The sequence below is a fragment of the Muntiacus reevesi genome, chromosome 7, assembly GCF_963930625.1.
Source record: "Muntiacus reevesi chromosome 7, mMunRee1.1, whole genome shotgun sequence".
Taxonomy (NCBI): domain Eukaryota; kingdom Metazoa; phylum Chordata; class Mammalia; order Artiodactyla; family Cervidae; genus Muntiacus; species Muntiacus reevesi.
The window spans coordinates 29,152,594-29,178,501 of NC_089255.1; the positions used below are offsets into that span (position 1 = coordinate 29,152,594).

General features: G+C 37.6%; 2 protein-coding genes across 3 annotated transcripts in view; both read right to left on the reverse strand.

Annotated features, from left to right (window-relative positions):
- Window positions 1-2,160, reverse strand: part of SCG5 (secretogranin V) — a 56,002-nt gene extending 53,842 nt beyond the window's left edge. For both annotated transcript variants that reach the window (XM_065941029.1, XM_065941028.1), the window contains exons 1-2: window positions 2,059-2,160; window positions 323-555 (exon numbers count right to left, since the gene is read on the reverse strand). In XM_065941029.1, coding sequence (XP_065797101.1) covers window positions 323-548 — 226 coding nt within the window. In that variant the 5' untranslated portion in view covers window positions 549-555; window positions 2,059-2,160. The remainder of the gene's footprint in view (window positions 1-322; window positions 556-2,058) is intronic.
- Window positions 2,161-4,469: 2,309 nt separating this feature from the next.
- ARHGAP11A (Rho GTPase activating protein 11A) lies at window positions 4,470-25,908 on the reverse strand. Its single transcript, XM_065941027.1, has 12 exons — window positions 25,315-25,908; window positions 21,307-21,377; window positions 19,118-19,214; window positions 18,321-18,574; window positions 17,501-17,664; window positions 17,187-17,333; window positions 13,585-13,659; window positions 12,360-12,524; window positions 10,027-10,156; window positions 9,455-9,563; window positions 7,492-7,630; window positions 4,470-6,954 (listed from the first exon to the last, which is right to left on the reverse strand). Exons 1-12 carry the CDS (start codon window positions 25,450-25,452, stop codon window positions 5,366-5,368), a joined length of 3,078 nt encoding a protein of 1,025 aa, XP_065797099.1. The 5' UTR covers window positions 25,453-25,908; the 3' UTR covers window positions 4,470-5,365.

Below are 25,908 nucleotides of genomic sequence, written 5' to 3' on the forward strand. Positions count from 1 at the left end.
TTGATATATACTAACGTATCAGGCTTTGTGCTAGATGCTAGGGCTACAGCTGTGAATTAGATAAGGTCGCTGTTATCACAGGACTTATATTCTTATGTGTCTGCATGTATATGCTGTATAGTGTAAGAAGAAAGGAAAAACAGGGAGGAAGTAGAGTTTCTTCAATATGTATTAATTATTTTACTGCTAATAGAAACTGCTAATAGTGGAGGACAGGGAAGCCTGGTGTGCTACAGTCCATGGAGTTGCAAACAGTCAGACAACTTAGCAACTGAACAACAGCAATGATAGAAACTGCTAACTGGCAGGACACAGTAAATACCTTCGATACTCTGCGGGCCCACAAGGTTCATGGCCTGGTGAGCTGGGTACTCCACCCGAGGCCTGGCAATGCCCAGCTGCTCCATCACGCCATGGAGCAGCCTCTGGATGTCTGTTTCTGAGACCCGGTCTGGGGTCCTTGGGCTATAAGCAGCTGTTGGAGTCCATCCAAACGTCAGCCATAACACCAGGCCAGACAGCATGGTAGAAACCATCCTGAAGACCATTTTTAACCTGCAGAAAAAAGACCACACATAAATCGATTAGCCACAATCGTCAACTGTGATGATGCGATCATGTGATCACTCCAGGGAGTGATTCAAGGGCCGCCCAGGGAGAGACTGCAGTGAAAATTTTTAAGGGTTTGCTTAGGCCTTACGTGTCCACACTAACCAGGACATGAGCTGTGAGAAGGTGTTAAAGAAACAAAATTGTCTGAGACGGCCAGTTCCCTGTGTCCTTACATCCTGGGAAAGACTAGACGATAACGGCAGTTCTGTCATTTCTTATGGTCCTCATAGCTCTCTGGAAGTTCTGCACCATTCTTCCTCCACCACTCTCCCTGGCTTTTAAACAAACAACAAAACTTTGCTTCCATCTTGAGAAAGGGAGAGGGAGAGTGACATCTTGGCTTTCCTAGTCCTGGGGAAGAACAGGCTCATGCGAAGGCGTTGGAAGACGCACATCGTACAGAAGCACAGAGAGCTTGGGGCTGGCAGAAGAGACCATCTTAGCTTAGCAAACACGGAACACACTTGAGATCCTGAGTGGGATGAAGATATACACAGCTCAGGCCTGCCCTGCAACCTGGGAAGGAAGAGGAGGGCTGCCTGCTGCACCAAATGAGCAGGGGGTCGTGGGCAGACGCCTCCGCTTCCTTCTCTGCAAAAAGGGAGAGAAGAGCATCTGTCTTTCAGGGTCACTGTGAGGATAAATGTGGGAGCACATGCAAGAGCACAGAGAACAGTGCTGGGCACAGAGACCCCCAGGTTGCTGTTATTAAGTTGGCAATATCACCTCACTGTTCTGGAGGTTGGAATTGGGGGAATCGAAAGGTGAGAGAAAAGAGAACAAGTGAAAGAGAAGGTGAAAGTCGGGGGAGTCAACCTGTCCTGAAGGTTGGCTTCTATGCAACCCCAAGCCTGCAGAACAAGAGAACAAATATTCACACAGATTCCTTCTGCAGCTGCTGGACCTTAGGGCGGACACCTCAGGCAGGGGCCCTGCAAACCCTCTTCTGCCCACCCTTCTCTGGGAGCCGGCAGAGATGGTGGCGGCGTGCATTTCTCCCCTGAAACGGAAATATTCATAACCCCCAAATTCTAGTTCTGTAAAGGAAAGGCTTTTAAGAAGCCACTCTCAGATGGAAAACCTTGTTCTACAAAGAGCTGAGAGAGCAGAGCCCGCAATCTGACCAAAAGGCCAGAGGCAGGCACCCGCCTCTCCGGCCATCTCCGTCTTTCCCTCCCCGCCTCTGCACGCAGGATGTCTTTGTTTCATTTACACCCCCAGCCAACATCGTTCAGATTTGATGAGCTACCCAACCTTCTTCCTCCCGACTCTTTCCCTCTCATTTAGAGCCGACCCTCCGATTTTCCCACCCATCCTTTGTCTGCCCCCAGCCTCTGGCTCAAGGATTTCAGCGGGACGCCCTCCCCCACTGCCGATCGCGAAGAACCCGTCGGCCGGGGGTGGGCGTCAGGCCGAGGTCTGGGCTGGCATCAGCCAAGGACTCACCGAGCTGCAGACGGAGGAGCCTGCCGCGGTCTGGGCCTCGGCGGGGGTCGGGGAGAAGCGGGGCGATCTGGGTCGCTCCTGCGTCACCTCCCTCCTCCTCTCAGCCCCGCCCCGTCCCTCCTCCAGCAGGTGGAGGCTGCGGGCCAGGACTCCCCAGAAGCCAACCCAGAAGCTGGGGGCCTTCCGCCCACGCACTCCACATGCACACGACCCCTATGGAAGTAGTGAACCTTTTCTCAAGCAGTTATCTAAACAATGGCCTAGATGGCCTCCCCACTTCTGTCTTTCATTCGCAATAGCACACCTTTAACTTTGCCACCTTTCAGCTTTTTAAACGTCTTTTAGCTTTAAGAGGAAATAGGTGCTGGGGCACTGATAGGAGAGAGAAACAAAAGTTGAGGCCTTAAGGACATTTAGCGATGGCAGTGATCAGGTATATTGAGTACTTTCAGAAGACTTTTCATTGAGCAGGAAAATTATGGAGATATTTAATACAAGATGCTCTAAATTTCTGTTAAAGTGATAAACCAAAACCACGTGAAAACCTCTAGGAATATTAGTTCTGAATGTTATTTCTAAACTTCCACACCAGCTATCGGGTAAGATTTCTTTTGCCTGAAGAGAAATCATACTCTGCACACTGGAAAACGTATCCATTTTTATTCTTTTCAAACACAAGAATTGAAATGTAAAACCATACGACGAATATTTCAATTTCTTTCATCAAGACTGGGGATGTTAAGTACTTGGAGATTAAGTACTTGGAGATCCCAGAGTAAATACCTTGATGAGGTTAGAATCCAGAATTCTGTATCCTTGTTCTGTCCCCAATTCCATTATCATCTACAGCAACTTTATGCAATCAAGAGGGGCCTGCAAAATTCATCCATGACCTTTTGGTTTGAAGCCAGCCTCCTTCTTAGCACCTTTTCTTCCATGGATGGTCTTATGCTTCTAGCTTTTTATTTTAGTGCATGCTAACAGTGCAAAATAACAAATATATTGTCCATTGGTTCTAGGCTTAAAGACCATGCTGGAGTTTAATATTTATTATTCACACATAATGAGGGTTTTTTCCAATTCTAAATTTTAATGTTTATTATCTTCATTTTGTGCCTGGAAAAACAGAAATGCCATTATAATTGACTGCCTTTGTGTTGAATGGAAATCTGACCAAAATACACTGTTCATGCTTCATATGAAATTTTATATTCTAAAAACAAAACCTTGTATGTTCTGAGCTTGATGATTTTCAAACTCTTGTATCAAAAATTCTTAGTGATTTTAGAATGTTGCCAAGCTGTCTATTAAGTTCTGTGTATAACTGTATTGTCTGTTGCGCATAATAACCAAATTAATATTAGAGTTTTATTTACTTGTAAGAATAAAATGAAAATAGTTTTTGGAGTTACCGCACATGCCCAGACTTTTAAGTATGTTTGTATATCATTTGATTAAATATCCCCATGAGATTAAAAACATTATATTGTACAAGAAAAAATGAAAACATGAATACTAAATCAAGGCTAAAACTCAACTTTCCCAACTCTCCAGTTACCACATCTCCAAGCTTTGCACCTTCATAATCCTTTACTCTGTACTGCAGCTTTCAGCTAACAAAAAATGGAGTGACATGGGTATTTTTTTTTTTTATAAATATCTTTTATTATTAATGATTAGTCTCTCAGAAAATCCACTGATTCAGGTGATTTGTACAGTTAATTTCTTGTCTTCTTACTGAATTAGGCTTTCAATTCAACATTTCACCTACTCCCATGGAAATCAAAGGACATTAATGCATTTAAAAAAATAAAGTTAAAAAGAACTGCTCACAACAACAAATGTCTCAGAATTTAAGAATATTTTCTATATCCACTTACTATTAGAAATACCCTCAACAGAAATGCATACCTGTATTAAAAACCTGTTTTGATGTCAGATAAACATGATGTTTCTATCTATAGATTTTAGTCTTTATATAATAAGTAATACTTCCTAATTCTGAGATAGGGTCAATTCCTAGGTAGTGGTTATAGAAATAGGAAATAGCTTTTGAATAAGATGTACTGCTATCAAGGAGGGCTTGGTAAAGCAAACCTCCTATGACTTTAAATTCCTCCCACACATTCATACTGCCTGGTTGTTCTGAGTGGTGTGCAGTGTGGTTCTGTTCTGCCCTCAGCTTTGAATGTGGCATTCTAACACCTGACCTGCAAAACCATCTTTAGTGATTGATTCTGCATGCATATTCCTTCTTCTAAAACTTAAATATACTCTACTGGTGATAGTATTCTGTCCTTAAAACTTTATTATTTCTAATAATTTAAATATCAATTTAGATAGATTAGCTTGACAATTTGGATCAAATTCTAAAAGGTACTTTGAATTTCATTAGAGTCGCAGGCAAGTCATTTTCCAGAAAGTTATCTTTAATGTCTATGCTAAATAAATAACATTTACACACATGACAAAACCATCACAGGTTCTTGAAAGAATCAAAGGTAAATGTACAGAGGCGCATCAATTACTTCAAAGTCTAAAACCAAGCATCTGCATACAAGCAATCACTTTGATTAAAATCTTCCAAGCTTAATTACTCCTTCTTAAAAAATTTTAAATTCTATATTGGACAAAACAGATACAAATGTATTTGTGCAAATTAACTTTAAAAATATAGTATGGCTTAAAAGTCATCTGTTATTTCTGCAGCCTCATACTACGTGAGCACACTTGAGTCATCGTCATTCTGCATCGGTCATTATTCTTAGTTCAAGGGAACACACTGTCACATCTATAGGCAATATAAACCTAATTACATCCAAAAGGAACAAAGGATTAAAATGCTATTGAAGCAAATTAATTTCTAGGGATTTTTAAAGACACTGAACATTAATGGAATTTGAGAAATAAGATCTGCAGGGCTTAGCTCTCCCTGTGTGTTGAGATTTCTTGGAGAAACTTCATCTGACTTAGGAGTAACAAGAAATCAGCACAACTCATTCCATTCTATCACACATTAAAAAATAAAATCCATCCAATTCTCAAAAATTAACTTCTTCTAAACCTAGTCAACAATTTCTTTAAAAAAGTAAAGTGTAACCTCTGCTTTTAAGAGATCACAATAAAATTTAAGATAGCTTAAATATTGCCATAATTAAGAAAAATAAGAATTCAAGTTGCTTGTGCAATGAAATTAAATTCATCACATAACAATCATCCTGAGCTACAAACACATCATATTACCTTGCAAGTCATATCACCAATTGATAATTTTATATACATTAATGACAAGAACAACATTTACCAATTACAAGTCTACAGGTTTACTTGTTGGTAGTAGTTGAACTTTTCCAATAGGATTTTTTGGAGAACCTTTATACCAGATCCTCTCTTTTTCTGATGGTTTTCTAAGGACCCTGCTGCTTACGCTAGGAGGAATGACCTTATCATTACTTACAATAGATTTTACTATATCATGGTTTGTTAGATCATCCAAGGGAACCTTAATTTGATTATTAGATATCACTTCTTGTTTACAAACTCTGGTGGACCCAAGAGACGCATTCACAGAGTTTGGATGCCTCTTCATTTGTAAGAAAGATGTAGAAGTTACCTCCATGCTTGATTTTGAAATCATATCAATATTTGACTGCTTGCAAGATGTAGACTTCTGTCCTTTAGGACCTGATCTGGTACATGGAAGGGAGGAATCTTTTGTCATAGTCATACTTTCTATACAAGAGGGAAGAGCACTCTCACAGCTCACTGATTTAACCAGAGGAGAAGCAGTATCACCAAGACTTGCTAATTTATGCCTTGGAGGAGGTCCACCATACTCCAACAAAGAATTGATTCTTCTCACTGACTGACGGACAGGCGTACGCTGAAACTTAAGAGGTGACTTAACTTTTGTCCTATTTGGTTCATTTAAAGAAAGTTTGTTAAACCACTGTATGTGGTCTGAAACCCTTCCATGCTCTGTTATTTGTAAACATTCAGAAACCGTTTCATCATGTGTTTCCACCAGTGACTGCTGTTTAATGGTCCCCACAGGACTCGGTTTTGGCAGGTTTGCGCTACTGCACGTGCTCTGTTCCGAGGAAGAGGTGCTAGCCACAACCTCCCTAGAAGCTGTGTGTTTCAGTAAGTTCTCTTCAATCAAATTTTCATTATCCTTTAATTTAGTATTGAGGGTATCCCCTGGGGACTCTTGTTTCCTTACATGTTCACCACTGGGCAACTCCTGCTTGCTTAAATAATCTTTTGATATATTCAAATGAATGTTGTTTTCCAGTTGTATCTTCATCTGAGTTGAGTAACATTTTATAGTGGCTTCTCTATCCGATTTTTGAGGCTGATGTAGTGAGAAGTCACTTTCTGAAAAGCTATTTTCATCGTTACTGGTACGGTGTCCATTTGATTCTATCACAGTCAAATTAGTTTTCAAGAGATTTTTCTCTGGGCTACCTTTGGTAGAAGATGTTTCATTGAATTTTACTTTCTCCACATTAGTTAATGGTGACTGCTTGTGATTTATCAATGCATGAAGATTACTTCCAGATTCAGAAAATGCTTTCTGAATTTTCACCACAGTCTCTGTGGTCAGGTTATTTTCATCACCACTAAGAGAGCCGCCAGTTATGTTGTTATTGTGCGTACTGTGTACATTAGGAGGGGTAAGCTCATATGAGCCAACAGGGGACTTTTCAACCATCATATCAGGCTCCAAAGAAGAGTTCTCCACCTCAAGAGTTCCATCTATTGGAGAAGCTTCATTTCCATCTACTTCTTGAAAATCTGAATTAGTAGGTCCTATCCAAGACATCCGGTAATTTGTTCCACTTAGTCGCTCTGGAGTTATTAAGTTTTCCTCTGACTTACTGATCTTTTTCGAACCTAAAATAAAGCATTTCAGTGTTTTAAAACTTATATTTAACTTACTTTTGAAATGTTATTCAAATACATGATAAATACTAAGCATTTAATTCCGATAAATTAGATTTGTATTAAAAATAATTGTTTGTGATATATATGTATATGTATGGCTGAGTCCCTTTGCAGCTCACCTGAAACTGCCACAACATTGTTAACTGACTATACTCCAATACAAAATGAAAAGTTTAAAGTGTGGATAAAAAATGACAAGTCAATACAAAAAGTAATTTTTTAATGTATAAATAGTAAACATTTTTGTATTTACATCGTAAAGATCCAATTATTCATATAAAAATACACCCCAATTCAAATATTTTCACTATTCAAACATGAATTTTCAATTTCTAGAACAGTAAAGTACTTAATACATTTTATCATTAAAAAAGCAACTAAAGGTTATATGTCAATTATCTCAATAAAATGGAAAGAAAACTAAAAAAAAAATTTTTTTTAAGTAGGTTTTTGGGGTAAAACTCTACCAATATCATGTAAACATACCTTTCTTTGTTAATCTTTCATCAGTATCTGGGCTAAAAAGCAGACCTGTTTTTACAGATTCAATCCTAGTTTTTAAACTTTGTTGATTTGCAAGTCGTCGACCAACATTTTCACATCTTTTGACACCAGAACACTCATTCTGTACAGAAAAAATTGAAAATGTTTTGGTTAAGAAATAAACCTTGTTAATTCAAAATATTAAGACAAACTATTGTTTTGTAGTTATCAAAATCATCTATAGCTAATTTTAAAAGGTAGATATATATAATTTAGGAATAATTTTATAGCAAACAATATATTTGCGTGCATGCTGATAGAAATTATAAGCATTTGATTGGCTATTAGTGGACATATTATGATCTAAAATAAAAACAGCCTCATACATTAATCAAAAATTTTTTTTGTGGTGATTCTGTGCCGAGGACTGTTCACCAGAGTGAAAGAAAACAAAAACAGACCAAAATCTTACCCTCATGGAATTTACATTTCTGATGGGGAGATTTAGACCAGAGTAAGGCAGACAATAAATTATAATGTGTAATATACAATACACAAAATGAAAAGTGCTAGAAGGAAAAGTAAAACAGGGTAAAAAGGATATGGAGTGGTAAAGGGTGGGAATATAATTTTTTTGTGGCCGGGAGGAGGTACAATTTTAAACACATTGATCTGAAGATGATTTGTGAGTAAAGAAAACAGAGTGAGAGTCGTTAAGGTATAAGGGGAATGAACATTCCAGGGAGAGGAAAATGCCACTGCAACCTCTAACGCTGAAGCAAGGTCTGGCACATTCAAGAAATCACAAAGAGGCAAAAGTGAATGAAGTCAGATGAGCAGGAGAGGGTGGTAGAGGAGAGCTCCAAGAAGGAGGCCAGGAACAGACCATGGGCAGCACTGCAAATCAGTGTAAGAACTTTGACATTTTTTTTTTCCTGACAGGGAAGCGGGGAGCCACTGGGGAGTTCTGAAAAGAGGGGTGACATGACTTAACTCTGCTCTTTAGGGGATAATTTAGGCTCTAGTACTTCAGCAAAGTAGGAGCAGGTAGTAGGAACTTTTTGCAGTAATCCAAGTTTTAAATGACATAACTCAAAAGGTTAGAAATAAAGTGCTGTGAAAAGTGGTCAGTCTGGATAGACCCTGGAAGCAGAAGTTAGACAGGATTCCCTAATGGTGAGACAAAGTGAGGGGTCCAGAATGCTTGCATGGTTTTTGGCCTAAATGCTTGGAAGAATAAATTGCCATAACTGAGATGGTAAAGACTACAGGTAGAAGTATAGGTTGGGGAGAGAGGGAGGAGTGGAGAAGTAACAGCAGTGAAGAAACGCATCTCAGGAGCTCTATTAAGATGTCAGTACCTCCCAACTGGGAGGTCAAATAGGTAAATGTTAAGCAGTCAAGTTGTTCAGGAGAGCAATTTGGGCTAGAGATACAAATTTAAAGTCCTAAGTAAATACATGATATTTAGTTAGAGCTGATGATCACCTTGAGTGAGTGGAGTGAGAAAAGAAATCCAAGGACAAAGCTTTGGGTTCTCCAATATAAAGGAATTAGAAAATTAACTGGCAAAGAAGGAAGAAAATCAAAAGACTAAAATATCCTTGAAGCGAGGAAAGAAAATATGCCAAAGAAGAGCAAGTCATTAGCTGGGTTACATGTTACTGATGGATTGAGTCCAATAAGGACTCATATTTGTCCACCTGTTTGAGCAGTGCTGAATTCATGAGTAATCTTGTGAGATCTATTTCAGTGAGAGTTGGGGATGAAAGCGTCACTGGAATTGATTTCAGGAGGATAGAAAAGGAGGAACTGGAGATAACTACTCAAGTGTAAATGCTTTGTATAAAGACGGGTTGAGAACAGGGCAGTAGATGGAAGAGAGACAGGGTTGAGAGCGCCTTTTAGCATCAATCTTCAGCTTTACACTAATATGAATAGCAGTGAAATGGTGAAAGACACTTACTCCATCTTTGCTATTTTTCCCTAGATTAAATTTCAAACGAAGAGATCTTCGAACCTTATCTTTACGGCTGATTTTAGGAGAGAAGCAGCCTGCTTTTCCTGATTCCACCCTAGAAAGAGTGAAATTAAAAACATCAGTTTACAGGGTAAGAACTAGAGGAATTCCTACAAAATAAAGTTTGAAAGCCCAGAGCAAATCACATTGTTAATAACTGAATAGAGTAATAATTTTTTAGGTTTAAGATACCATACATGAACACATTGTATCTGCATAAAAAATTATTTTTCCTGTTGATCACAAGAGTTGAGTCACTTATAAACTAGAATCATTAGACTAGCTTTTTATATTAACAGGAAATTTAAAAATTACCCACATCAACATAAAATAGGATTTTAAACAGGCAAAATGGACTCAAATTAGGAATCTTTCTCGGGAGGATAGGCCCTAGATTAACAAGACTATAAAGGCAAAGGGGATTTTAAAAAATTATTATTCAAATATGATTCTCAATAGAAAGAGAAAATATTTTTTAAGTATATATATCAAATTTTTACCCAACCTGGATAACTTACCTGCAAACTTTTTTGCTTGCAAGCCTTTTACTTCGCCTTAGCACATTTGTACTGATCAAATGGTTTCCACTGATGGCGACAGGAGAGAATGAACTCTGAGACGACCCTTCCGGGCTTGTATCACAGTGAACTATAAAAACAACCACATGTGACAGACCATACATACTTATTTTCTTTTCAAAGTATAAAATATTAACAGCAATTAGATTTAAAGTCTTAATTTCCATCCCTAAACAACAACAAATCACATAATCTCTGGTTAGAATCCTCAAGGGTCAAATAACCCAAGTTAACGAAAAAAGAAAAAAAAAAGCATTAATTTCTTCTTAGTTGCCAATTAAAGCTCAGATTAAACATTATTTTTATATTAAGAGTTTTACTTTAAACTCAATACTTACTTACAACAGAGAGGTGGGCACTACTGCAGTTTAGAGAAATAAGTTTTTGAGACAGACTGAGCTTGTCCACCACTTACTAAATGGCTTTAGGCTCTAAATTTGGATTTTTTATGGTGAATATAAGTATTGCTATAATGTATATAAGATGTCTAGCACAGAACCTGGTGCATAAGATTAATTAATGCCATTATCAAAAATGAACTACTGAAAAGCAATTTAGTGTCTGAGTATGCAGTATGCATCTGCTAGCCAACCTGCTGTCTATCTGACTCCAGAGTGTAATTTGTCCAACATTTTTGTCCAATTTTTTTTTGTCCAATTTGTCCAATATTTTTGACAAAAACTGACCCATAACACACATCTAACCACATGGTTACTGCCATGCTCCATGCTAACAACTGGAGGTTACAACAGCTCATTTTTATAAAGTTATTTAACACTATATCATGAAACCAACTATAATGAAAAAAATTAGGGGAGAAGTATTATGAGTTATGTGCAAAGGTTCCATATACATTTGACTTGTACTTGACTATTGCCTAGGATACACTCAGTGAACATGAACCCTCTAAACTTCTCACTGGTATTAATGAAGAATTTACACAGGTCCCCAGAGTTCTCCATTACTGTGACTTTTTGGGTGCATTTGCCTTAAAAAAAAAAAAAAAAAAAGTTGGAGGCAATATGATATATCAAATGTGACTCAGGTAGCTTTATTCTAGGGTCAGGAGCTTGGAGAGAAGGAGGTTTGTTTCCTGGGAAAGATATTGTATTACTAATAAACAAAGGCAAGAAGAACTCCGATGCACATCTGCCATTTGGAAATAGTCCTCTAAAGTGGAAAACTCTCTGAACATTAAAAATATACTAAGTTAAAGTTTATATCTCCAACCTGTAAATACTGGAAGAACTACAGACATAGCTTCAGAGTTCTTATCATTACACTTTAATGAACCATAGAGAACCTGAAGAACAGAGAACAAGTTGCTATTCTGTTCACCTTTTAAAATAAAACAGACAAGTAAAATGTAAAGCTTTTGGATAACAAACAAAACAGAGACTTTTGGGAAGAAGACCTCATAATCCAGCTAGCAAATTCAAAGTAGAACTCTTAACATTGTCTGAAAACAAAGAAAATCTAAAAGAATCTGAGACCACTCACATTTTGATTAAATGTGAGATAAATATGAGATGGAAGACTCTGGGCTTAGAGCTTCATTTCATTTTGGGCTGATCATAGTTTAATACGAGCCAACTTGTATTCTACACATACATGCTAAAGGAGCCAAGCCAATCCAAGATCACACTAACAAAAACCTGGTGTTCAAATTAGTGTGATTTTATTTTTCTCTGGAGGCTCTGGCTGGCCACATTAGGAGCTTGCAGTTCATTCAGAATAAAATGACGGAGCTGGTAAAGGGACGTGGAAATCATGCCATAAGGAATGGTGTTAAAGCTCTTAGGGCTTTTAAAAAAGCTACTTGAGTATAAAACTAAAACTACTACCCGTCCCCAACTAACCCACAATGATTACATTAATGGTAACACCCCCACTCTGAATTCAGAGACACTCAAATGCTGGTGACCTCAATTCAACAGAAGGCAGTAATCTACTCACAGCCATAGATCCAGAAGTAACTAAAGCAGAATTCAGGATATTCAATCAGGTAAAACCTGAGCGCCAGTACTATTCCTATTCACAGTGACCCATAGCTTTCAACAGGCAAGGCAGTAAAACACACACACACATACACATTAATTATACTGAACCATACTGTCTATTTTAAAAGTTAGGGGACTTTACAAAATCCAGAGATTTGATAAAACAGAGAATAAAATCTGCCTCCTAAAGGAATTATTATGAAATAGTACTTTGCCCAGAATAAGCATCCATGTTAATGTTTATAATCCAGTTATACAAATTCTATTTGTTACCTGATACTGGTGTAGAACTGCTATTGAAGAGATTACTTGGCAATAACTCAAAGTTAAAATTGTGCTTGATGGACTTTCTTTTCTTACTTGAGAAACCATGAGAATCTACTGGCAGTTTACGCTTAGCATTTGGTGTAAGAATTGTTGGTGAAACGGATAGCTGGGCTGAAAAAAAAAAATTGTTTTTTCTCCCAGAGTTGATAAAATACAAACGCTTCATATAATTTCTTCTTATAAAGCTATTACTTAAAACTAACCAAAAATGGGGGGATGTTTACATTAGCATTATCACAAATACGTTAATAACTAAATTACTTAAAGTCAAGTTGTAAAGAGGCAAGATTCTTAGTAACAGCTGAAACAAAAACAAATCTAAGTATTTTTGCTTTTCATAATAACTATTAACCAATTAATGTCTTCAATCGAAAATGAAACAATCAAATTTTCTATAGGTTAAATAATTTTAGCCACAAGCAAATCAAAATAAAAAACTGAAACAAACACTAATAATTTTCTGGTTCTAAAATAAAAATGAGATTGAGTTTTTCGGTTTCACAAGCTCAGTAGCATCCAACTTGCAAGTGGAAGAACATGACTTAGAAGATCACAGATATAAAACAGACTAAAATATTGTATATGTATGACTGAATCCCTCAGCTGTTCACCTGAAACTATCACAACACTGTTAATTGGCTGTACCCCAAAACAAAATTAAAAGTTCAAAAGAAAAAAAAAGAAAATTTTAAAAAAAGAAACAAAAAAAACACAGACTAAAATAAATTCTTACTTATAATATTAGGTTCAACATATCCACTGTAATTATACATGTAATCACATATATATCCAATGTCATAATACAGTATTATAGTACAAATCTCCTCTAAAAATTACACTTGGAATTGGTCAAACAAAATAAATCAGGTAATTATTATCACAATTAATTTCTGTATAATATACATGAAAGTGTGAAACTGTTAGTCGTTCAGTCATGTTTGACTCTTTGTGACCCCATGGACTGTGGCCCACCAGGCTCCTTTGTCCATGGGATTCTCCAGGCGAGAATACTGGAGTCGGGTGCCATTCCCTTCTCCAGGGGGTCTACCAGACCCAGGGATAGAACCTGGGTCTCCTGCAATACAGGCAGATTCTTTACCATCTGAGCCAACAGGGAAGCCCGTAATGTACACATATAAATTCCAAGTAAATAAAAATATATAATACCTACCAATTCTTTCCTGTTGAGGGGTAATAGAAGGTGTCCTGTTAGATTTAAATTTATTTAATGCTCCACTAACAAAATCTGAAATGCAAGGCATATATAATCATATAATCAATTATAACAACATTTACCTATCTTACATCAATAATTCATAAACAGGAAAGCATTAAATACAGAATGAATTGTAAAACAAGTAACTAAAATGTATAAAATGCATACAATGTATAAAAGAGTACAGAAGAGGGTATCATCATGTTTTAGGAAGGGAAGAAATGGCACCAAGAGAGAAAGCTTGGAAAGGGAAATATAACCTTGTAGGTGTTGATTAGGCAGAAGGTAAAATTCAGGCTAGGTGACTAGCATATGCAAAGGCATGTAAGAAAAAACAGAATTTATGTATACTAGAAGCCAGGAGTTTGATACAGCTAGAGCAACTAGTGAACTGTGGATATGGTTAAGAGATAAGTCTTGTAAGGAAAACAAGGCTGTATATAATTTTGAAGAATCTGAACTTCTCCAAAGGGAAAAAGGAACAAAACCATCATTTTTGCATTTTGATAGCAGTATGATAGATTAGTTGGGGGTAGGGTGCATGTGTGTGTGTTGGGGGGGGTGGGTGTGTGTGTATAAGCCTCCTTGGAGATAGACAAACTAGCTAAAGGTTCTTCTAACCATTTCATTCAGTCATTCAACAAATATATATTTTGTACCTATTATGTGTCAGACACAACGAAGATACAACAGTAGCCAAAATATGAAACAGTGACCTTTATGAAACTTTCTATTGGAGGAAGCAAACATTAAATATAATAAGCAAATAAATACCTATCGAAAAATGGGTAAACAGCGTGAAAACATTAAATATAATAAGCAAATAAATACCTATCGAAAAATGGGTAAACAGCATGAAGTACAAATATTAACAACAGATTTAAATCGTGGAGGTATCCTTGAGGAAGTGGTATTTCAGGTGAGACCTGAAGGAAGAATGGGAATTAGCCAGGCAAGAGATGAGGCTCTGAACTGAGGTAGGTCCTATGGATACAGAGACAGTAATAAAGGTATTTACGAGATCAGAGTGATAAGACTTGGTAGACAGTAGGATATGGGAATGAGAAAAGAGCAGGTAAGAACACGTAGAATTCTAATTTTGATGACTAAGGACAAGCCAGGACAACAAGCCAGGACAGATTGGAATGACATGACATACTCCAAATATTGAAAGATAAAAACTGTCAGCTATATTATTCAGATTAGCAGGAGAAATAGTTTCCCAGACAAACAGAAGCTGAGGGAGTTCATCAGTGCTACACCTGCCTTACAAAAATGTTGAAAGGAACTCTTCTACCAGAAACAAAACGCAAAAGTAAACAAAGCTTTGAGTAAGAGGATAAACAGAATCAGAAAATTGCAACTCTGTATCAGAATAAGTTGTCAAACAATTCTATATTAAAGGTTAAAGGGAAAAAAGCAGTAAAACTGTAGCTACTTCAATTTGGTAGTGAACACAAACATAAAGACATAATTTGAGACAACAAAAACACAAAAGAGGAAGAGGAAAAGGATGCCACTCATATAAGCAAGCGAAGGTAATAAGATGCTATTGGCAGAAAAAGGACTATTTCATCTACAAGACAATTGATACCAACTTCACAGTAACCACAAAACATAAATCTAGAGCAGAGACACAAAACATGAAAGAGAAAACAGAAAAACACCACAGAACAAAATGGAAGACAGAAACACAAAGAAAAAGAAACAATGGACAAATAGAACAACCAGGAAACAGTTTTAGTTTAGGCAGTACTAAGTTTTTACCTGTTAATAATCATCCTAAATGTGAAAGTGAAAGTGCCAGTCACTCAGTCAAGTCCGGCTTTGCTACCCCATGGACCGCAGCCCGCCAGGCTCCCCTGTCCCTGGGATTCTCCGGGCCAGAACACTGGAGTGGGTTGCCATTCCCTTCTCCAGGGGATCTTCCTGACCCAGGGACCAAACCCAGGTCTTCTGCACTGTAGGCAGATTCTTTACCATCTGAGTCACCAGGGAAGCCCAAGACTACTGGGATGGGTAGCTATTCCTTTCTCCAGGGGATCTTCCCAACCCAGGGACCAAACCCAGGTCTTCCGCATTGCAGGCAGATTCTTTACCGTCTGAGTCACAATGTACATGGACTGAATTCACTGATCAAGATACAGAGTGGCTGAATGGATTAAAAAACAAAATCCAACTATACACTGCCTCCAGGAGACTTACCCCGGCTCTAAAGATAGATACAGGCTCAAAGTGAAGGGATGGAAGGTGATACTCCAAGGAAACGGCAGCCAAAAGAACGTGGGTAAATGGAGGTGCGTGTACGTGCTCAGTTGCTATGCCGTGTCCGACTCTTTGCAACCTCATGGACTGTAGCCCACCAGGGTCCTCTGTCCACGGTATTTCCCAGACCAGAATACTGGAGTGGGTTGCCATTTCCTTCTCTGGGGAATCTTCCTGATCCAGGCTTCAAACCTACACCTCCTACATTAGCAGGCAGATGCTTTACCACTGAGCCAGCAGTGAAGCCAGAAAGAGTCCGGAAATAAACCCATATATACATATATGGAAAATTAACTTATGACAAAGGAATATAAAATGGAGAGAGAAGAGTCTTCTCAAAAATGGTGTTGGGAAAACCACATGCAAAAGAAGGAAATTAAACCTCCGTCTGACATTACAGACAAAAATCTTATCAAAATGGATTAAAGGTCTGAATGTAAGATCTGAAACCATAAAACTCCTAGAGGAAAACATAGGCAGTAGCCTATGTGACATCAGTTTTATGAAAGGACAACCTACTAAATAGAAGATATCTGCAAATCACATATCTGATAAGTGGTTAATATCCAAAATATATAAAGAACTGATATAATTCAACAAGAACCACCAAAAAACAAACAACCCAGTCAAAAAATAGGCAGAGGAACTGAATAGACATTTCTCTAAAGACACACACCAGGCACATGAAAAGATGTCCAAAATCATTAACTATTAGGGAAATGCAAATCAAAACCACGAGACACTACCTTACAACTGTTAAAATGGTTGTGATCAAAAAGGCGAGAAATAACAAGTGTTGGAGAGGATGTGGAGAAAAGGGAGCCCCCATATGCTGTTGGTGGGAATGTAAATTGGTGCAGCCACTATGGAAAACATTACAGAGACTCCTCAAAAAAAAATTAAGATAGTAGTATTCATTATATATGTACATACTACATCTTTATTAATCATCCATTGATGGATACTTAGGTTATTTCCTTATCTTGGTTATTGAAAATAATTCTGTGATGAACATAAGGGTGCATATGTCTTCTCAAACTAGTGTTTTCATATTCTTTGGATAAATACCTTGATATGGGATGGATCATAAGTATTTTGTTACAGAACAAAAAGGGTACAAGGAAAATCTACAAGGAAGGCAAGAAGAAACAGAAGGTGGGAATGCCATACAAGCCAAAAGATTCAAAAAAGCAATGGGATAGTTAATAGCTTATGTTTTTTTATGTTGAAACACATTTCAGGCAAAAGCAAATTGCCGTGCCTCCACATATGGGACTGCCATGACCATTTACCTCCTACACTTTGTCTTCGCTTTCTCTTATAGTCACCAGGAGTTTCATAATCGCCTTCTTCAAAGCCTTCTAGTGATGGAATAGCACAGAGACCATCAATACCCAACATCGCTGGTATCTTTTCTAGGATAAAATCTGGAACATGCCCTAAACAAAAATGCTCACAATCAAGATTTTTCCTCTACCCACCCCTCAAAATGTTTAAATAGCACATAACCACTTCCTAACAGTTGTCTTGGTGGCTCACTTAGAAAAAGCTGGGCTCTCCCTCATTTAAACAAATTCCGTTACTTAAGAATGCAACTACATCTTACCGATATCTGATGCATAATCAATAAAAGTTTGTACTACTGCAGCCTGTAATCGTAGCTTTTTTTCTGTGTTAGCAGACATCTTTTCATGTCCTTCACTTGTCTGAAGAAGATTTGGTGCAAATATTACAGCAAGATTGCTGCTATCCATCTTATTCTCACTGGACCTTAAATGAAAAAAGTTTTATAAGATGGAGTCAGAGATAAAAATACAGAGTTAAAGTAACACTGAGCACATTCTGAAGACCTCTCACTTTACCAGTCCAACACAAACCAAGATACAGTTACCCCTCACCTACCCATCTATATGACTGACTTTAAATAAGACAGAATCAGAAATACACAGCCTCCATGTGCTTAAATATATGTCATGAAAACACTGCTACCCCTAGAGTCCACACTTTTTTTCCCCACACAAATTGAACACATTTTTTTGATTTTCACATACAGAAAATTCAAAGTTACTGAAGGCAGTAAGTATGTCTAGAACAAACAGGCTCAATGACAGCCAGGAGAAGGGACAAATTGAAAAGCAAACCACAAACATTTTAAAAACATAGTAATCATTAGAAGCCATTTAATGATTCTATATCAGAATCCTATAACACTAATAAGCCATTAACGCATTCACAATGGCAGCCCCAAGACAGCAAGGAAATATTACATATTTTTCATTGTACAGGATAAACTTCTTATAGTAAGGAAAAATATAATATTTTTAAGAAAAATTTCTATTCCAAATGAAATCTATTATCATAAGGGTAAATCTAGCTAGTTGAGAAATTAAACTGTCATCTCCCAAAAACTTTTATTTACTACTTACCTAAGAGAAACTTTCCTGAGAAACTTAAAGAAGTATCTTAATATATCAATTGTGTGGTCAGCCATAAGACAGGAGAGCAACAATGTAGCTTTATTCTTCTCCTCTGTTTTTAATTGTTGAGCTTTAAAAAGTGCTTCATGCAAATCAGTTGGAAGAATGGGCTCTGGCAATTCTCTAAAAAACTGCTTTAGAAGTCCCGCGGTATCACAAGGAGGTGCAGAAGACAGGCATCTTTCACCATGATCGAGTTTATTCTAAAATAAATATAATCATTTTGAGCACTCTGGGGCTTGAGGGTTTAATGCAAATAAAGTATCCTTCTTTACACTCTAAAGAGCTTTCTTTAATGAATTTCTCTTAACTCTTGTTTTAGTATATATCACTACTTTTTAGAAGGCTAAAAACAAAATTTTAAGTGAACTTTCATTTCCTATAGTACACAGGGACAAGGACCATGAGTTTGAAAGTACTCTGAAAATTTTTAAAGCATTATATAAATAGCTTGATTGTGAAAACCATTTCACAACATATAGGTATATCGAAACATCAGGTTGTATGCCTTAAATATATTTGTCAATTATACCTCAATTTTTTAAAAAAAGGATTATATAAACGATACACACTTTGGAAAAAGGTTCTTCTGTCATGAAAAAAAGCTATTTGCAAACTCAATTTCTGTCAAATTCTAAATATTCTAATATTTAAATATATTCTAAATATTTAAATATATTCTAAATATTTTGATCCTAAAAACCAAATCAAAGAGGGGTACAAATATAGTTCAAGAATATGCTTACCTTTAGTGCTTTTAGACGAATAACAGATCCTGATTTCCTAAAAAGCCCTTCTGTATGAACATGCTCTTCTAAAGACGTGCAAGCATCAACAAGAAAACTGAAAGACAGAACTCTTTTCAGGTGGCAAGATGCACAAATCCTCTGCAATCAAACTCATCCCCATTACTCCATCAAAGTCACTAATGGCCTCTGCCTTGCCAAATACAGAGTCAAGTCACTGTCTTTATCTTGCTTGATACTTGACCACTCCTGATGATCTTGAAAATGCTGTTTTTCACTACACTTATTCCTGCTGTCTGCCTGACTGCTCCTTCTCAAACTTCTTTTCTGGTTCTTCTTTTTCTGCCAGACTTCTCCATCCTAAGATCACCCAGGGCTCCAAAGTCTTCTTTTCTTTACCTCTTCACTTTCCACAGGTGATCTTGCACAACACACATAGCTTAAAAAACCTAGCATCTGCACATTTGCCCAAAAATAAGGGAAGGTTTTCTTCCCCCTCATCAATATTACCTCTCAGAAAGTCGGATAAATTGATCCCAGTCCTTACAACCCTTCTCATGTTTTTAGAGGTGTGTGCTCAATTTCTTTATACTGAAAAATTTTTAACAATCAATATTGGCTTTATATGCTTAGTTAACAGCTGGTAACACAAATTTGAATGGATGTCAGCTACAAGAAAATGAAGGCATTCTATTGATGCAGAGTGGCTGAATGTTGCAGAGAGTTACTGACAGAAAAGTTTTCTTTTTAAAAAAGCAGGCAATATATATGGAATTTTAAAAGATGGTAATGATAACCCTATATGCAAAACAGAAAAAGAGACACAGATATACAAAACAGACTTTTGGACTCTGTGGGAGAAGGCAAGGGTGGGATGTTCAGAGAGAATAGCATTGAAACAAGTATACTATCAAGGGTGAAACAGATCACCAGCCCAGATTGGATGCCTGAGACAAGTGCTCAGGGCTGGTGCACTGGGAAGACCCAGAGGGATGGGATGGAGAGGGAGGAGGGATGGGGATGGGGAACATATGTAAATCCATGGCTGATTCATGTCAATGTATGGCAAAAACCACTACAATATTGTAAAGTAATTAGCCTCCAACTAATAAAAAAAAAAAAAAAAAAAAAAAAACAGCAGGCAAACAAATTACAACAAATTACAAACAAACATTATTACTAGGGACAGGGGGCTTCGGAGGTAGCACTAGTGGTAAGGATCCCGCCTGCCAATGCAGGAAACATAAGAGAGGTGGGTTTGATCCCTGGGTTGGGAAGATGCCTAGAGGAGGGCATGGCCACCTACTCCAGTATTCCTGCCGGTATAATCCCATGGGCAGAGGAGTCTGGCGGGATACAGTCCATGGGATCACAAAGTCGGACACGTCTGAAGTGACTAAGCGTGCACACACACACTAGGGTTATGACTGCAATTCTAAATGTTAAATATCATCATAAAAAAGCCTTTCTAGGCCATCTAAAAGGCAAAATACTAAGTGGTTACCTCATGAAGACTGTGAATCTACAGTGTGAGTGAGGGAAAATTGTCCTAAGGCAAAAAGGTGTTCAAAAGCTTTTGGAGAAGGCATCAGTTAAAAACTTAGGTTATTGGACAATAGTAGCCAGAATAAACCCTATTTTGGACAGAGGAGAAATGAATTAGTAAGAGCTAAGGTAGTTTGTTTATATTACGCACTTTTAAACTATTTTCTTAAGACGTAAACGTCCCTAGTAATTTCTGATGCAGTTAGTCCAAAAGGTTATTTACAAATAGTGACATAAAAAAGTTCAAGGGTTACATAATTTATATTCACAAATACCCCAAAAGCTTAAATATTCTTTTATCCAACATGTCTAAAACAAAAAGTAATAAAAATTATAACAGAATTTATAGCTTAGTATATCACTGAGTATAATCAGAACAGCAGTGAAAAGACTGATAGAGAACCAAAAATTCTTGTTTCTAACACTTATTCATTACTGAACCTTAAAATTCAATCCTGAAAATGAATACAAATTAAAAAGTTAAAATATGCAAAATTAAAAAAAAACAACTTTTAATCTGAGTAAATGTTGAGAAATAAAATCATTTGCTAGTTCCAACTAATTGTGTGCATCAATTAACTGTTTATTTTCATACATTCAAATAGTAGTTTGAAATATTTACTGTCATTTCAAACTTTGCTCACCTTGGAATATGTCCATATTCTGGTACAACGGACTGGGGCAATGCATTTAATGGTACTCCAAATATTTTACCCTAGAATGACAAATTCAGTTACTCTAACACAAATATTAGGCTCAATATAAGCTTTTTTAAATATTAAGTAAATTAAAAATTTCAAAAAATAAAACAAGATAGCAGAAATAAACTATTAGTCAAGACATAGAAAACAATTACATCAAGATTTGTTAAAAAGTAACTACTGTATACTAAGATACTAGGTGCTGGGAGTATAAAAACAGTCACTTAGCGCTTAAGCAAGGAAGCAAATTCCCTGTTTCCAGTCCCACAATGGAAAATCAATCCATTTAGTGTTCAGTCAGGAAATTCTTACACAGAATTTGGCCCAAGATACTAACATTTCTGGAAAATACTGCAAGCTCCTTCAGTAACTACATATAAACACTGACCTTAAACTTTCTATTGGTCACCTTATAAACATTTCCTAACTTGAACAGAAGGCCAAATCGACTGATCCGACCCATGGATTGAACCCCCACATCTCTGGGGTCTCCTGCATTGGCAGGCAGAGTCCTTACACTGCGCCACCTGGGAACCCTTTCCACATTACCGGAGAGGACTAAGCAAACTGCTCTGGATATCGAAGGAAAGGATTTTGTAAACAATTTAAATTTTATTTCACACTTTGAAAACCATTTTTAAGTCACAATAGAATGTATTACATTCAAACTTTAATTCATTTGAAGATCCCAAGAGTATATCCACATGTTGATTGAGTATGCATACCTCTGAATAAAGAATCTACCACTATCTTTGGGCATAAATCCAAACTTTAAAAATGAGTCACTGTTTAAGAAGCCTGTAGCAATATCTTGAACTTGAATTTATTTTTAATTCAAGCCAGTACATGTCTGCTTATATAAAATTAGATTAAGTGGGCATACCTAATCGCATATATGTTAATTTATTTTAGATACATCTGCTCTCCCTGAATGCTCTTGAAGCACTTAACATTTTTAAAGCATATTATTAACATTTAACTTTTATTAACAATAATAAATCATTCAGGGAATTTCCTGGCAGTCCAGTGGTTAGGACTCACTGCTTTGAGTCAGGGTTGCATCCCTGGTGGAGGGAACTAAGATCCTGCAAGCTGCATTACATGGCAAAACCATTCACATTAATGATCTGACAAAATCTTACTAGTCCTTTTTCAAGCATCTGGTTCAATTTAATTGATGAATATAGAAAAGAGCAACGGAGTTCCAGAAAAACATCTACTTCCGCTTCAATGACTATGCTAAAGCCTTTGACTGTGTGGATCACAACAAAATGGAAAATTCTTAAAGAGCTGGGAGTACCATACCACCTTACCCGTCTCCTGATAAACCTGTATCAGGCCAAGAAGCAATTGTTAGAACCGTACATGGAAAAACTAACTGGTTCAAAATTGGGAAACGAGTATGACAAGGCAGTATGTTGTCATCTGCTTATTTAACTTCTATGCAGAGTACAAAATCCCAGGTTGGATGAATCAATCACAAGCTGGAATCAAGATTGCCGGGAGAAATATCAACAACCTCAGATATGCAGATGATACTACTCTTAACGCTAAAGCTCCAATACTTTAGACACCTGATATGAAGAGCCGACTCACTGGAAAAGACCCTGATACTGGGAAAGACTGAGGGCAGGAGGAGAAGGGGGTGACAGAGAATGAGATGGTGGAACAGCATTATGGATTCAATGGACATGAAATTCCAGGAGGTAGTCAAGGACAGGGAGGACTGGAGTGCTGCAGTCCATGGAGTCAAAAAGAGCTGGACATGACTTAGCGACAGAACAACAACAAAGGGAGCAGAGCAGAAAAGAGGAACAGAGATCTGAACTCTGGGGAAAATCCACACTTAAGGAATAGAGGAAAAAGGGAGCCGATGAAGTAGATGGAAGAGGGGTGGGCAACTAAACAGTAACAACAACCACTCTGATGGCAAAAGAGTCTCTTGATGGGTGTGAAAAGAGGAGTGAAAAAGCTGGCCTGAAATTCAACTTTTAAAAACCGAAAGATCATGGCATCCGGTCCCATCACTTTATCACAAATAGGAAGGGGAAAGGGGAAGCAGTGACATTTTATTTTCTTGGGCTACAAAATCACTGCAGATGATTATTGCAGCCATGAAATTAAGACACTTGCTCCTTGGTAGGAAAGCTATGACAAACCCAGACAACATATTAAAAAGCAGCAACACCACTTTGCCAGCAAAGGTCTGTCTAGTCAAGCTATGGTTCTTCCAGTATTCATGTATGGATGTGAGAGTTGATCCACAAAGAAGGCAGAGTGCCAAATAATTGATGTTTTCAAGTTGTGGTGCTACAGAGGACCCCTGAGAGTCCCTTGGACTGCAAGGAGATCAAACCAGTCAATCACAAAGGAAAGCAACCCTAAATATTCATTGGAAGGACTGATGCTGAAGCTGAAGCTCCAATACTTAGGCCATCTGATTTGGAAGAGCTGACTCATTGGAAAAGGCCCCGATTGGGGACTAATTTCCCACACGCTACAAGGTGCAGCCAAAAAAAATTTTAAGGAAAAAAAAAATTATGTTAGTTATAGGCAACCCCTTACTTGGGTAAATCAGAATTTTCTTGATACTACACAATCAAACAAAATGCAAAAATAAATCATATGCCGAAGCTGAAATTTATAAATGTCATACATACATAGAATTCAGAGTTGGTGGTTTTTGTTCATTACACACAATAACTGACTTCACAAATAAGTGCTATAATTTAATCTCATAAAACAAATAACATGCTTTTAAAATTTTATTAGAACACCACTTAAAATATCATCTTTAAAAAGATTCCTAGCACTTTTCATAAAGAGCTCAAAACTCTTAGAAAATAAACACCAAAGAGCTAAAGAAATTTAGTATTTAAATAATTTCCTAACATGTTAGATCTCATAACACAATGATCTTCTGTATTTCTCTACTTTATTAGGGTTTCTAGCATGACTACTAATTAGAATGTAGACCTCTGATTATCATAACAACTGGATGAATAAATAAGTGGCATGTGACAGGCACTGTGTGCTAGTCTTATCTACAAATCTTATTTTTTAACTCCCCCAAACAACTCAAGGAGAGATACCATTCCAATTTTATAGAGTAGGAAACCGAGCCTTAGGACAAGCAGCCCAAGATCACACCCCAAATAGGAGGAGAGCAGGAATCAAACACAAATCAAAGTCTATTTGACTCTAAAAGCAAAGTGTCAGCTTTCCTTAGAGGTAAGAAAAAGAAATATGCACACAAATTCTTTCACACACTTACAAACTTATTTGAGATCTTAAAAGAAAGTACCATGTAATTAGGTGTGTATATATATAAGATATATATTTATATTTATATATAAATATAAAACAAAATCCTTATATGCAACTTATTTTTCACAATGAAATTCTTGAGGATTCTGTACAAATATTAAAATCTCATTCAAAATCCCCTTACCTCAACCACCCAAAAATCAACTGCTTCTGAACTATTCCACTGTGGTTTCTCAATTTACTCATTTAAAGCCTATTCCTAATATTATTATATCTCCTCATTTACTGATTCATTTAGAAAATGTACTGGTATCCTTTGTCCCTCTCCAAATACTACTCAACAGTGGTGAAAGTGTGTCTCCCTCCCCACGTGCGACTTGTTCAAAATACTAAGTTGGCAATTTCTGGAGACATTTTTAATTGTCACAATTGGGACACGCTATTGGCCTCTCGTGTGTAGAAGCCAATGCTGCTAAAGATCCTATGATGTACACGACAGTTAACCCCTAGGCCCCTCAAAGAATTATCTAGTTCAAAATGTCAATGTTGCTGCGGTTGATACACTTAAACATATTCTTTTGGATCCATACAGAAAGAACATTTTGGCATGACCTGGTAAAGCGATGGTACAGAATGCGCCCCCCGCCCCCTTTTAAAATCCAAACCTCTTTCCCCAGAACTTACCACTATTTCCGTGGTTGCTGTTTCCTGTCTCCTGCGATCGCTCTGCGCCCGGCCACCCTTGACCTTAATTCCATAAGTAGCCCGAAGCTGCTGCACAACCGCCAAACGCACCAACCTCTGATCCCACATCCCGGACATGTCGCTCACTCTCCGAGGTGCGATCTGAGTCCTGATCCTCTTTCGCCACCAAGTCTTCCAGTTTCCAAACACTCTCAGTTTTGCGCTCAGCTCCCCTGCCTTCTGGCCACGTCTGGTACTCTTCCGGCCCCGGACCCCAGCCACTTCCACGGCTTTTTCCTCGATCCTCTATACACTTTCACCGACCCTTCTCTTAGCCCTGTGCCACCTCTCACCTTTCCTTCACTTTCACTGGCCTTCTTTCTTGTCACTTAATCGTTTCAGCTACTTACATAGATTTCCCTTCTTTCAGATCCTTGCAGCGCGCCTGTTACCAGCTTCTCACTACTTCCAGCCACTCTCTTCCAAACCTCCCTTTGTCCTGTCTCTCTCCGACCAGTAAAGCCCACCTTTCTTCTCGCCCTCGTTACCCCCGCAGGCTCAGCTGAGCGTCTATCCCTGCGACCCCACGCCCCC

Excerpts from the sequence above, each read along its gene's own strand:
- ARHGAP11A (XM_065941027.1), bottom strand. The coding sequence starts at position 25,452 with ATGTCCGGGATGTGGGATCAGAGGTTGGTGCGTTTGGCGGTTGTGCAG. Across the intron at positions 18,575-19,117 it reads TTCGTCTAAAAGCACTAAAG|AATAAACTCGATCATGGTGA; the intron begins GTAAGCATATTC and ends TATTTATTTTAG. Across the intron at positions 13,660-17,186 it reads GCGAAGACAAAGTGTAGGAG|ATTTTGTTAGTGGAGCATTA; the intron begins GTAAATGGTCAT and ends CTTGCATTTCAG.